Genomic DNA, 14,187 nt, shown 5'->3' on the forward strand with positions numbered 1-14,187 from the left:
TAATAATAATAATAATAATAATAATAATAATAAAAACAACAATAATAAAATTAAATAATAATAATAATTATTCAAAAAAAAAAAAAAAAAAAAGTTGAGTCGCCCAAAATTGGGCGACTGAACCATGGTCGAGTCGCCCAGATCTGGGCGACTGGACCATGGTGGAGTCGCCAAAAATTGGGCGACTGAACCATGGTCCAGTCGCCCAATTTTAGGCGACTCAATTTTTTTTTTTCTTTTTGGAAAATAATAATAATAATAATAATAATAATATTAATATTAATACTAATAATAATAATTTATAGATTAATGTGGTCTATTAGCTCAGTTGGTTAGAGCGTTGTACTAATAACGTAAAGGTCACAGGTTCGAGATCTGGGCGACTCGACCATGGTTCAGTCGCCCAATTTTGGGCGACTCAAATTTTTTTTTTTTTTTGAATAATAATTATTATTATTTAATTTTATTATTGTTGTTTTTATTATTATTATTATTATTATTATTATTATAAATAAAAAATTTGAAATGAGTGGCAAAATTGTAATTTTTAAAAAATCAGGGGCAAATTCGTAATTTCATTTGGACGGGGGTGGCGAAAAAATGAAAAGGGTGGCGAAGTTTAGCAACACCCTTATTTTATGTAACCCACCATGGCATGACTTTGTCGGAAAAAATGAAATAGATAAGCTAAAGTATTAAAAAAAGCACGAAATAAGACGAAAATCAACTTATTTTCAAAAATAAGCGTCTAATTTTCAAACCTGAGGTTTGATTTTTTTCGCAGTTAGTAACTGCAAACAGGTGCTTAATTTTTTAAAAAGACAAAGAAGCTATTCGCAATTACTAACTACGAACAAACAGCCTTTTTTGACCCGAATACCATCGAGCATAATAGGCCTGTTAGTGACTGCAAACAGGGTCAACAAGTCAACTGCGAACAACTTCTTTGCCTTTTTAAAAAATTAAGCACCTGTTCGCAGTTACTAACTGCGAACAAAACCAAACCTCAGATTTGAAGCAGGTTTGGAAATTAGACGTTTATTTTTGAAAATAAGTTGATTTTCATCTTATTCGTGCTTTTTTTAAAAAAATAATTTAACTTATCTATTTCATTTTTTCCGACTTGTCGAGTACGTGGCTGCTTCAACAAAGCCCAAGAATCTGACACAACACGATTTCCATGTGTGGTAGTAGATTTTTCTTCCAAATTTCCAACGATTGTTTTATTTTATTATTTAAAGCAATACATTTCCTTCATTTTCTTCCAATCTATTCAATCCAAAGTTTGTATCATGTTTATCAGGCTTTTCTAAGACTAAATCCCAATGGACTCAAATAAAATGAGGCCATGATACGCACTCAGCAATTTTCATTTCCTTTATACTGTGGTAAAATGTGATTTATTGTTAGAGTCATATTTTAAGGTAAACCATAAAGTTAAGTTTCTAATAGAGTTGGTTATTTAACATGATATCAGAAGCCAGCGTGATAAAAAGTCACGGATTCGAACTCAACCACCTCATTTAAAGTAGAATATATAGCGCCAACTATGAGAAGAGGTTGTGTTGCATCCACAGTTTTAGCCCAAAGGACTCTCGTGTGACAGGACATGTTAGAGTATATAACATATCATGGAGCCTCAACTATAAGCTTAAGTTTTTGATTGATTTTGGATAGAGTAGTTGGTTCTTTGACATGTATGATGCACCCTTGCTATTGAAATATTGAGTATAGACTATAGTATAATTGAAGAATCAATGTTTAGCTACAACACACAAACAATCAACTTACAAACATACAATTGGAGAATTAATGTTATGTTACAACTTCCATCATATAATTGGAGAATTAACAAAATTTTGTAAGCATATACAACCCACACCAAAATGACCACAAGAACAAGGGTTTATGATTTATTGGCAACTGTGAGTAGTGATGCTGTTAATTTCATTCTCATCTCGGCAAAAATACCAAAAATCTATAGATGTGACCATATATGAGAAATTCGTAATGCCCCTTCCTCAAATTTTGTCCATATATTTGCACCATATAAATAGGATGTCAACCTCAATGTCGACGATTCTCGAAACAAAATCTTATCATCTATGACTTCGGGTTGCACATGATTATCACGTTTCACTTGCCTTTCTTTGCCAACTTTGGGTTCTTGCACATTCGGATACTTTGAGGGGTGACCTCCACAAGCTCATCCTCCTGAATGTACTCTATACAGTCATCAAGACTGTAATCTAGGGGCGTATCTAGAACCACTGTATAAATAACAAATGGGAGTCAAGAGAGGGAGAAAATGAATCAGATACTTCTGCAACTAATAGATGCAAGATATATACGACAATTTTCAAGTAAAATGATGGTCTTTATGAATGCATCAACAAGACTCTCGACTATGATGCAACTATAAGGATATACACCAACTGAAAAGTATTCCCACTGTCTGGAATGAACAGTGGCTTACAGTTTCAGAATGTCCAGAAAAAAATTAGTTTATTGTATCTTGATGTATAAACATATAAACTTTCTGAGATTGGGTTTTTTCTATAATCTGCCCTTACCAGGGAGTTAAGCAAACGATATAAGAACCAGCGATACAAATTATCTTTGGTAGTATAATGTTGTAGAAATGTAAAACCTTGAAAAATATGACACCGGAGCAAAGCAGCATATGTTGGGAAAGAATGAGTTTAGTATTGCAAATGAATTTGCATATACTGATGTATATTCATCAGATGAACCTAAGGAATGGTTTAATGCATAGGGTCAAAGCAGAAATGGAAACAAAACGCAATGAATTTACCTGTTGTTTCTTTGTTTGAACGAACGTTCGTTGCTGCCTTCTTCTTGCAGACATTCAGTGATAGATCACCTGGTCTCTGATGAATGCCAACTATCTGACCTTTGTAAACTTCCACGCCAGGTCCAACAAACATCTTGCCTCTCTCTTGCGAACTAGTGAGGGCATAAGATGTTGTAGTACCATCTTCAAAGGCAATCTAAATCATCACAATGGAGCATTTGTTGATCAATAAGTTGGAATACCGAAAGAACATGTTTATTGTTTCAGTGAACATAAAAAGCTTTCTATATTTTTAAATGGATAATAGAAACAAATTCAGAAAATATGATCTAAGAAATAAGATAAGCCACGTAAAACCAAAATCTTACTAGTGAACCCTGATCACGAGTACTGATGTCACCAGCCCATGGTTCATAACTATCAAATATGGTGTTCAGGATAGCAGTGCCTCGAGAAGCAGTTAAAATTGCATTTCGCAGCCCAAGAAGACCACGAGTCGGAATTTTATATCTAAGTACCGTTGTTCCTTCAGATCTGGAATGAAATAAAAGTTGACAATGAATGGCATCAAACAAACTACTCAAATATTCTAGCTAAAAATAAGAACAGTCCAACAATGTCAAAACTTCAGCTTCCATCACTATTATGAGTTATGACACTAAACTTATTAGCAAATATCATCAGTATAAAGATTAAGCTTCTCTGAACTTTTGAAGCCATTTTGGAAGAAGTAAACACTCGCACGTCTACCAAATGATTTGTAGGATTCCAGCCCTCAAAATTAGACATCAAATAAAGATTGAACTCATAAAAACAAATCTAATACTCTATGGTAAGTCATCAACAGTTCTCATAAATGAACAGTACAGTACACAAATTTTAACCATTACTGTCTAGAATCACTTTTCTTTTTAGTGCTTAAGCTAACGATAAGTAATCGTCAACTATTTAGCAACTGAAGAAATACAAATATAAGCGCATTCACAAGAGTGCAATATTCAGAAACTAGTAGCTATCAAAGAAATATGTAATATGTGTCATGTGAGCCATGGACAAGAAAAGAAAACTTACGAGAGTAGAAAATGGTATGAATAAGATAAAAGCATTCACATACCCCACATTCTCCATATTAAACATTTGTCCACGTCTTCTACCCAGGAGTTCAACAACGGACCCCATATGTTCTTCAGGCACCTCCACGGTTGCAATCTGCAAAAACATAGTGACGATGAATTTTTGGCTTATGGGTCAAAATTTCCGGATTATGATTCACATAGCCCATTGGACAACCTTTTATAACATATTTGTCACTAAAACACAAGTTATGTTGGATAGACGAGTCTCAGGGAGCAATGAATTTGAGTGTATGCTGATGTCATGTTATTTGAATAGCGCAAAATTTGACATCATTGTTCCAACTGTCAACTTTAGGAATAACTCAAGCAGTCATATAGTTTATGATTTTCTTCACATTAGTACCTCATTTTCCGAATTTTACAACCCTAATCAGCTCTTCTAGATGAAAATTTTCCTTCATCTGTTAGAAGAGAGTGCAAGGGAGGAAAAGAAAAGAAAAGGTGTTGGCAATTGGATAATTACCTCGTAAGGTTCAAGTAACTTATCATCCTTCTTCTTGCTAATAACTTTGGGAGGACCTACCATGAATTCATATCCTTCTCTTCTCCTACACCAAAATGTAATATCCACGTTATACAAGAACAATTTTTTTGGAAAAGACTAAATAAAAACCAGTGTCTTTACATGTTCTCTATCAATATTGTAATGTGCAAAGTTCCTCGCCCACTAACAATGAAAGTATCAGAAGTTTCTCCATCCTCAACTTTCATTGCCAAGTTTCTCTCGAGCTCCCGATAGAGTCGATCCCTTAGGTTTCTACTAGTTACATATTTTCCCTAAAAAAGAAAAAAAATATTAATGAGGAAACCATGTACAGTTGTTCATATGTAATGGTAATAATCAACTGAATAATCATCAATCATCATGACGATTTTCACCTATACTAATATCCATGATCTATACCTCACGGCCAACAAACGGAGAGGTGTTGATTGAGAATGACATCTTGACTGTTGGCTCCTCGACCTTTATTGCAGGTAATGGTTTACCATAAGCTTTATCAGCAATTGTCTCTCCAATCTAAGAAAACAAGATAACTCCAAGTCTAAGCTCAACATCAAACTTCAATAATTAGAGAAACTTCCTTCAAATATAATAGAAATCTCATATCAAAGTAAACTTTAGAAAAGAAACAGAAAATTCACCTGAATATCTCCAATACCACAAACAGCGCATATATCTCCTGCATCTACAGAATCCACAGGAGCCCTACTGAATTTCTGATACACAAAAAGCTCACTTACTCTTGCATATCTGCATGAATCTTCAGATGTGCATACCTGAACACATATATTAGTTACTTACCGTTACTTTACTCCATATCCATTCTCCACAAAACAAGCTCAGAAACAGTTGTAGAAGGTTAAGATTTATAAAAATAGTACACTAAAAAAATTAGGGAACCGGGAAGGTGAAGAAGAAGAAGAAAAAAATATTATTGCAAAAGGAGAGTCGAACGAACATTTCAGTGGTAAATATCATCATGGACCTTCCTCAAAACAATATCACTGCCACGTGCTGAGTGCTGACTGATGAATAAAATAAACTTTGGTTTTTGAATTTCTTAGAATGGATTAACATCAGCGGAAAGCATAACTTCAGGATAAATCTGCTCACAAGCAATTCCAAATTGCCCAGATTAATTTGTATTACTGCAATTATGTTTTCCCTCCTAATCTACAATACCAAATGTTTGGATATGCTTTGACATTGAAATCTAATCACATACAAGAGTGTGCTACAGTATTCGAGCAAGGTAGAAATGAAACATTTAGTAGATTAGCAGTTTCAAATTTTTTTTGGATTTAGAATTAGAACTAATATTGGTTAAGAGAGATTATTGTTGTAAGTGTCACTCATCTTTTTACCAATGATAATCTCCAAAAGAAAAAAGGAAGCAATATTGATGTACTGCCACCCTGCAGATGTCAGGACTCAGGAATAGAATCGGGGGGGGGGGGGGGGGGGGGGCAACTACAGGTGACTTGTGCATCAGTGGCTGGAGCAGAAGAACCTTTACACAATGATAAAACATCATGTCTAAAAATGGTTTTGTTCATAATACGCTAAATTCCTACTACTTAAAGTTTAACCTAATATTAATTGAAAAAAAAATTCTATTTTGCTGATGGTAACTGTGGGCTTCCAAATATAGATGATTAGGATTAACAATTAAAAGTGAACGCTGTTGAGCACCACGTAAAAGCTATAGATTTCACATTACTGCAAGAACTAACCGTAAATCACCAACCCTGCAACATCCACACGCACTCAAAGGCGGGAAGAGATGGTATAGTAGAACAGTAAATAATTAAGCCGCAACATTAATTGGCCAAACTAATTTTAAGAACAGAGATAAATAAAGGCAGCAATCACAGATTTTAGATGCCAAAATAAACATTATCAAATAATACTAGATGCTTCCAAACTTACCTTGACCTCCTTCCCCCTTTCAAGAACACCTGCATGCAAACGTCCAATTGCTATCCTCCCTTTGTGTTCATCATATTCTATGTTTGTAACCTATTTATGACAGGAAATAGAAGTACTGTTAAGCGTAGTATAATTAGACAATGTCCCTTTTTTCATTGGGGTCAAAGATTTATGGTTCTTGGTTTTGGATTATAATGGAATATGTTAAAATGGCTCATTGAATCATGTGCACTTCTTACTTATGTGAAGTTGCACATGATACTTGCTATCAAGGGTTAATTGGAAACAATTTCTTTGTTAGTGTCATCACCAACATGGGTAAGGTTGCCTGCATCCGACCCCCCAATACCCCACCCTAAGTAGGAGCCACTTAGTGGCTTTGGGGTAATGTAATGTATGTATGGTGTAGGTAGACAGAAGTGGTCAGAAAGAGCAAAGAAAAGAGAATAACATAAACGCTTAAGGAAGAAGTAAAGACGGCGTGAACACAATTTTTTCCACAATAGATAGGAATTAGTACTAGTTCAAAAGAAACTTACAGCAGAAACATACTATAAAACCAATAGGAGAACAGTAAGTTGCTGCAAATTGCATTTGCATTACAACATATTGCTACAAATGCAATTATTCATCCTAAATATTTTCTTTGGAAATTCAAGTCTTAAATTAATTGCTTGGTTGACTATTTAATAAACCAATAACTTGAAAATTTAAAAGCCATAGCAATTGCATTTAGTCTTTCCAAGTCATTAAAACATGAATGATCAATATTAAGCGATTAGAAACATCGGATATGAGTGGACAGGTGAACTAATAAGACAAAAATCAACGTCTAACAGCTATATCCAATGATGTATGCCATATTTTATGAAAATAGCAGCCATCAAGTGACCCAATATTCTACTATAGTACACGTCAAACACTTGCACTTGATCAACAACATTATCAAACTGAAACATCTATATTTGTATGCAGATATTTTCGCACATTGAACTCTGTGGACCACATAAAAGTTGAAGGTCCAAGAGCTATTGAAGAGCCATATTATCATCTATAAAAAAATTTGACAATTGCCATGAAATTAATATGCACAGTTTTCCAGCCGATTTTCTATTTACCCCAAGTTGTAAGCAAATAAATCATACTAAGAAGAGTAGTACTAAATTACTAATGATGGAATATAGTATATCTGATGTTAAACAATTAATATTTCAACTGATTAAGCTTCTCAGAAAATTAAAAATATGATGAACATGCGTGTCTTTGTCTGTATTAAGTTACTCAATTCTAGTACTGTAAAGGGGGTAATTGAGATAAGTATGTAAAGTGGATGGATGGATATACCCTAAAAGATAGAGTACGAAAAGGATATAAAAAAATATATTGGATTCGAAGACAAAATGAGAGAAAATGGTTTACATTGGTTTGGAGATGTATAAAAAAGATCGACAAAGGCAGCAGTTAGAATTTAGAAGCGTTGAAAGTTGAAACTTTGATTCGTTTAGAAGAAGAAGAGGTAGTTTGAAGATGACAGGAATAATACGAGCAAAGAATTAGATGAAGCATTGAAATATGCTGGAATCTATGACAATAGATAGGTATGAATGGAGATGAGAATACATGTTGACAGTCATTGGAATTTATTTTTTTAGTTGTTGATTAGTATTAGATATGGTTGAATAAAGTATAATCTTTGTTAGTGATGATCTCCAACGTAAAAAATGCCAGAAATAGACTTTAAGGAACAGCCACTAACAAGCATTTGTAAGGCGCCATCTTTTTCAATACGTGGTCCAGGGATGCATCTGATTACTGATTCAAAAAGAGGTCCAAGATCATCTGCCAAGTTGTCAGGAGAGAGCCCAGCTTTTCCTTTAATGCCACTAGCATATACGACTTGAAAATCACACTGCAACAAAACAGAAGCAAGAGCCAATTCAGAAAAATCCCAGCATATATCTGCACCAATATCAAATTCCAGAACTTGAATTAAAGTTAACAAATTAAAAAACTCAAAATGTCATGACATTTCTCCACAGGGAGCAGTACGATCAACGGTTCTCTGATCTAAAATAAGACCATTTTATAAGAAAAGAAAACAGACAAACACATCACCCTATCAAATCAAAGCTATGTTACCAACCCTTTGGAACCCATGTCTAATTCAAGTTATGAGTCCAAGTGTCTCACTCAGCCATTTGAAGAGAACTTTTCATGTTTTGGTCCAAAATAAAGTGTGGAAGCGTCCTGCTCGTGTCAGAGTATGGAGAATCTTACATGGGTTCTAGGAATAAACTGAAGAGTCTGACCAATGTAGGATGTACACAAATCCCCTGGCTAATTACATCAATTTCCTAGAAAGAACAGGGACAATATTCCCAGCTTCTATCTGCTAATCCAAAATGAGTAAAATGGGGAAGAGGCACATAAAATAAGGATAGAAGAGAGACAGAACGAGAGGGGGAATGGGAACCCATGTGATGTGGAGAGAGATAATACAAGTTACAACCAGAAAATGAAGCGTTGCAAGTTATTTGCAACTTCAAAGGAAGTTTGTAAGAGATATACCTGTTCATCAGTTGCATTAAGTTCAATGAAAAGTTCAAAAGTAGAATTGATGACGTAATCAGGGCGAGCAGATGGCCTATCGATTTTATTAACCACAACCACAACAGCATGTCCAAATTCTAGCGCTTTCTTCAGAACAAATCTTGTTTGTGGCATAGGACCCTCCACAGAATCCACCTATGATCATAAGTAAAGGTGCATCAGTTGTAAAATCAGAAAACAGAAAATGCATATTTAAGTCAAGGATAAACAAAAATAATGCTACCCAACGAAGAATTCGAGTCGCGTGGCTTTTCATTCAATCATGTCAAACATCAATGAATTAACATGATCATAGAATAAACTACAGATGGAAACATTTATGTTGCAACATAAGTTCTCATAAATCATTAGTTTAGTAGGTAAGTAATTCTTTCACCTGGATAAGCAAACTCCCAGCTAAAAGATTAAAGAGAAAAGTGGATGTCTTTAAATATTTTATAGATGCAATATACAAACCTATAACAGAAAACCTATGAAGATAAGGGGAACAATCCAAGTATTTATTCCACCAAGTTGTTCATCCCAATTTAAATTTAATCTAGAAATGCACCGGCAGCACCACTGACATTTTCACCAAAAATGCAAAAAGCTACGGGAGCTAAGGAGTGCTTATGGAACAAAAAGAAAAAAATTGTGTCACCGAGAACTGTGTACAACTTGTTAGATGGAACGATTTGTGAGCACAATAGGCTACCTAGTATTAATTAGTCCACCAGTGTACAATATCCCACCTACACTCTTCCAATTTGCATAATTCAGAACATGGTTCACAGAGTGGGGCTGGGAGAGCATAATAAGTAACACTAACAAATTGAGCAAGCAAAGGTCAAATGCATATCATTACGAGAGAAGTATGTGAGTATTACCACCAAAAGAACACCTTCAACCATATTCAGTATGCGTTCCACTTCACCTCCAAAGTCAGAATGCCCTGGAGTATCAATGATGTTGATTTTTGTATCTTTATATGCAATAGATGTGTTTTTACTGAGTATGGTGATTCCTCTTTCTCGTTCAAGATCATTAGAGTCCATTATCCTCTCTTGTACAAGTTGGTTGTCTCGGAACACCTGAAAAAAGGTGGTCAGGAAATGCAAAAATGATGAACAAGATATTTCTTTCTTTCAAATTGATGTATTGAGTAAAGCCGACACTACAAAGTTCAAAAGTAGAACATGAAGACAATACCAATCTTCAACCAACTTTTTCATTGCATGAATAGTTAAATAATATAGTGATAGTTTTCACAAAACAATTTATTAAATATCCAGAAGCATGAAAATAATAAGCTTAATCGTACTTGACTGCCAACACCAGTTATTCACAAACGAATTTTTTTTTCCACATAACACCATATGAAAGAGTATGAAACAAAGCAAAATTATACGAAAAGGCTATTAGTGCACTTAGTTTTATACTCACCTTTGCTTGCTTCAGCATAGCATCAACTAAAGTAGTCTTCCCATGATCGACATGAGCAACAATAGCTATGTTTCTAATGTCATTTCTCCTCATCAACTGACTCTTTTTATCTGAAAAATCATCATAACAACAAGCATCGGAAACATTAATAATATCATTTTCCACAAATACAAGAGTATAGCATGCAACCAAGTCGTTCTTCTTCCGAAGTTCAACCAATACCTATGTTAATAGCTAAAATTAAGCAAATTTCATACACATGAATTAAACCGCCAAGTGAAGTTGCGTTACAATCCAGTTAGCAACACAGATGATTAATCTCACATGTGCCAACTATACAAATTACAAAGTTATTCAATCTGTACTACTTAAAGGAAAGATACATAATCATCCAAATGTATAATAAGGTGAAACCAATACTCTTTTTTGATTCATCATCATCCAAATGTATAATTGATTATAATTATTTACAAATCAATTTGAGAAACAATCATTTCAAATAATTCTATAATCCACCATTAATATTCAGCACTCAAATGAACTCCAACGCTGCAATTATCATTATTTAAAACTTAATAAATTCAATTAATCACATATTTTTTAAAATCATCTATAAATAGAAACCTTAAAAAACATCCAATCAATCCAAAACGAACTGAAAACAAATAAATTACCAGGAGGCAGGACGATAAGTAGCAATAATCACCATTTCACCATCGCAAAATCGTAATTTAATCAATCATTCAATATTTCTAAAAAACCAAACTAAATCAAAATGACTTGAAAACAAAAGAATTACCAGAAGGAACAGTAGCGGCAGGTCCAGCAGCAGAGCACTGAACATGTGAAACAGAAGACTTCTTCGTCAAAGCAGCCGAAGATAAGGTACGGCAATTCATCAATTGATTAGGCAATAATGACGAAAATGAAACAATTTTAGCAGCATTTTTCGACGAACAGTTCGGATTTCTGGAGAGTGCAAAAGCGAGAGAAGCATGGTTACACATAGTAATTGCAGTCTCCATTGTTTCTCCTCAAATTCTTCTCTCTTCTGTACTTGAAAAATGGTATAGAGAGAGAAAGAAATTTGAAAGGAGAACAATGGAAGGAGGAGATGCGAGAAGAGAAAAACGTCATATATTTTAAGATTGGGTTTAATTTTCGTTATCTTTTTCTGGTGGTGGCTGAGTAGCGGCGTAGGTTCGAATAGTGGCCATGAATACTAGCCACATATGTTAATAGAGTATTTTGGAGTCTTAAAAATTTAATACTTTTGCGAACTACAGTTTTAATACTTATATGAATATTAAGACTGTAATTCGCAAATTGCTCATGTTAATACAAGTCATAACTCAAGCACATTAAATTACGTGTATTGATCGTTTAATATCAAGGATCAATATAAATTAATATTTTTGTTAGCACTAATATGAGTAGGGTTTTTATATCCGGTCTCTCAAATCTTACACTAGAAATCATTTATGTTATGTTATAAAAGTGATTAAAGACGAGGATTTGATCATGATTTTTAAAACCTTATCATTCTTAAAATTTTTCATTAGTCTACAAATTTAAATGAAATGACTGTTTTCAAACGCAACCAGAAGGTGTTCAAAATAGACGCCGATAACCCGATATTTATCCGGTCAATAATCAAACACGACTTGACCCTACGTCTGGAATGAAAGCCTCAAAGAGATTTAACAATGAAAAACAAATGAAAAATATAATGCAAAGATGAACGCAAGTGTATATGAGGTATCTTGGATACCTCCACCTCAAATGTAGTTTATTATATTGAATTCAACAATTACAACTATAATAAACCTCTCATTTTCTTGAAAACAATTTTTCAAAATCACAAATACTAAAGCAAAGTAAGAACACTCTCAAATTTTTAACAATGCAATAGCCCTCTCAACAATATGTATGTTTTTGTGGTGATTGTTACTATACGTGATGAATCCTATTTATAGGCAAGGTATTCATCACTCTTAGTATTCCCTCATAAATCACCATAAACTCAGATGTAACATCCCAATTAACATCCTAATTAACTATGACAATAAACATTACAATAAACAATAGAGTAATGCACCACATTATTGCATAGTCACTACAAATTCTGACCAAAAAAGTATCCAATGTAGTCTGCTCGACCGGGTCACTACCTCGCTCGGTCGAGTGAGCTTCTAGTGAAGCTACTGACTTGTTCTGGACATTCTGCTCGACCGAGCCAACACCCCTCGACCGGTCGAGCTACGCACTGCTCGATCGAGCGCCTGATCGAGCCACTCACAGTCTGCTTCTTTCCTTGTTGCTTTGATCAAGCAACTTTCATCCACCGTTCCAAACCTTAAACCACCCATATTCGACACATCTTTATCTACCATTTCCAAAGTACAAGACAAAGCATATTCGATTATATGTTTAAAGTTAACGTCATCAATAAGATTATTGGCACTTGCTTTAACAACGTCAATATAAAATTTAAAATCATGTAAAATTCAATGAGGACTCAAAACTCGATTTTAAACTGATCTGAAATACATGATTCGAAATCAACACGATGACCCAAATAAATACTTGTACGCAACCTTAATGACATTAGATTATGAAATTTTGTTATGCGTTGTTTATTACTAGTCTTAAATGGTACTCGTAAGTCATAAGTTGTATCTTATGAGATAATGAAATTGCATGTTTTTTGGCCTTTTGATTTGATTCAAAATACTACTAATTATAAGGTTTAATAGTAGTTTTTTTCTTACAACTTTGATACAAGTAGTTTTTATGTGATGTTTTTGCAAAAAGTTATTAAGGTTGTAAGTCCATTTTGTTCAAATGAACCTTAGATGTCGAAGACGAGCTTTGCCCCTCGTCGGTTAGTTCACCTCAGAAAAAAAGTGTTGTAACTGTTAACTTAAGACTATGCCTTGCATAATCTCTCTGACTTGTTGTTCCTGATTATAGCGAATGACGAATGTCATGTCTAGCGCATAAAATCATAAACACTTGAAATTAATCATAAATAATGAAAAAGTAAGATAAATAATAAAATGTTGAAAAACACTTACAAAGTGGGTCATTATTGGTGCGCTAGAGCGTATTGTGCTGCATTAATAATGCCTCGAAATGTCATCCATCGACGAGTGATGGACAGAAATCATGACATATAATCCGCAGTTGTAGGTGCATCTACCTTATCAATCGACAAACTACCTCAAATATTGAAAATGCCTACTTTGTAAGTATATATACGCATCTACTGTAGTGAGTCGATTATGCCCAGCTAACTAGATTATATGCCTACTTTAAATCTTTAATCATTTAAATTGCCAACATGTCAAAATACACATACTAAAGCATGAGAAAATATTTACTCTTGCATGCAAAAACACCTACTTCATTAGTAAAAATTACCTACCATAATTAACAAAAATGCCCAAGTTATTATGAAACATTAAAAATGCATATTATACTCGGCAAAAACTGCCTACTATTACTATAATTAATAAATATGCATACTGTATCAGGAGCAACTAGCAAGAATACTAATTATAACAATTATATCTACTTCGTTATGGAGCAAATTACATACTACTAACTAGTATTGTACTAATGATATATTAATACGATTAATAATGCACCAATACAATGATAATAATAATAATGATAATAACAACGATGATGATGATAATAATAATAATACAGTAAGTGGTAGGAGTATTATTATGTTATAACTTCAATATTCATGAGGTCTTGGGTTC

General features: G+C 33.9%; 1 protein-coding gene across 1 annotated transcript; it reads right to left on the minus strand.

The window, feature by feature from the left end:
- Positions 1 to 1,724: 1,724 nt before the first annotated feature.
- LOC130826254 (putative elongation factor TypA-like SVR3, chloroplastic) lies at positions 1,725 to 11,609 on the minus strand. The gene is made up of 14 exons (XM_057691846.1): positions 11,217 to 11,609; positions 10,418 to 10,527; positions 9,862 to 10,065; positions 8,954 to 9,130; positions 8,142 to 8,294; positions 6,386 to 6,475; positions 5,098 to 5,232; positions 4,856 to 4,972; positions 4,577 to 4,728; positions 4,415 to 4,499; positions 3,930 to 4,024; positions 3,184 to 3,349; positions 2,816 to 3,011; positions 1,725 to 2,270 (listed from the first exon to the last, which is right to left on the minus strand). Exons 1-14 carry the CDS (start codon positions 11,440 to 11,442, stop codon positions 2,137 to 2,139), a joined length of 2,040 nt encoding a protein of 679 aa, XP_057547829.1. The 5' UTR covers positions 11,443 to 11,609; the 3' UTR covers positions 1,725 to 2,136.
- Between the last annotated feature and the right edge of the window lie 2,578 nt (positions 11,610 to 14,187).

Source organism: Amaranthus tricolor, chromosome 10, assembly GCF_026212465.1.
Source record: "Amaranthus tricolor cultivar Red isolate AtriRed21 chromosome 10, ASM2621246v1, whole genome shotgun sequence".
Classification (NCBI taxonomy): Eukaryota; Viridiplantae; Streptophyta; class Magnoliopsida; order Caryophyllales; family Amaranthaceae; genus Amaranthus; species Amaranthus tricolor.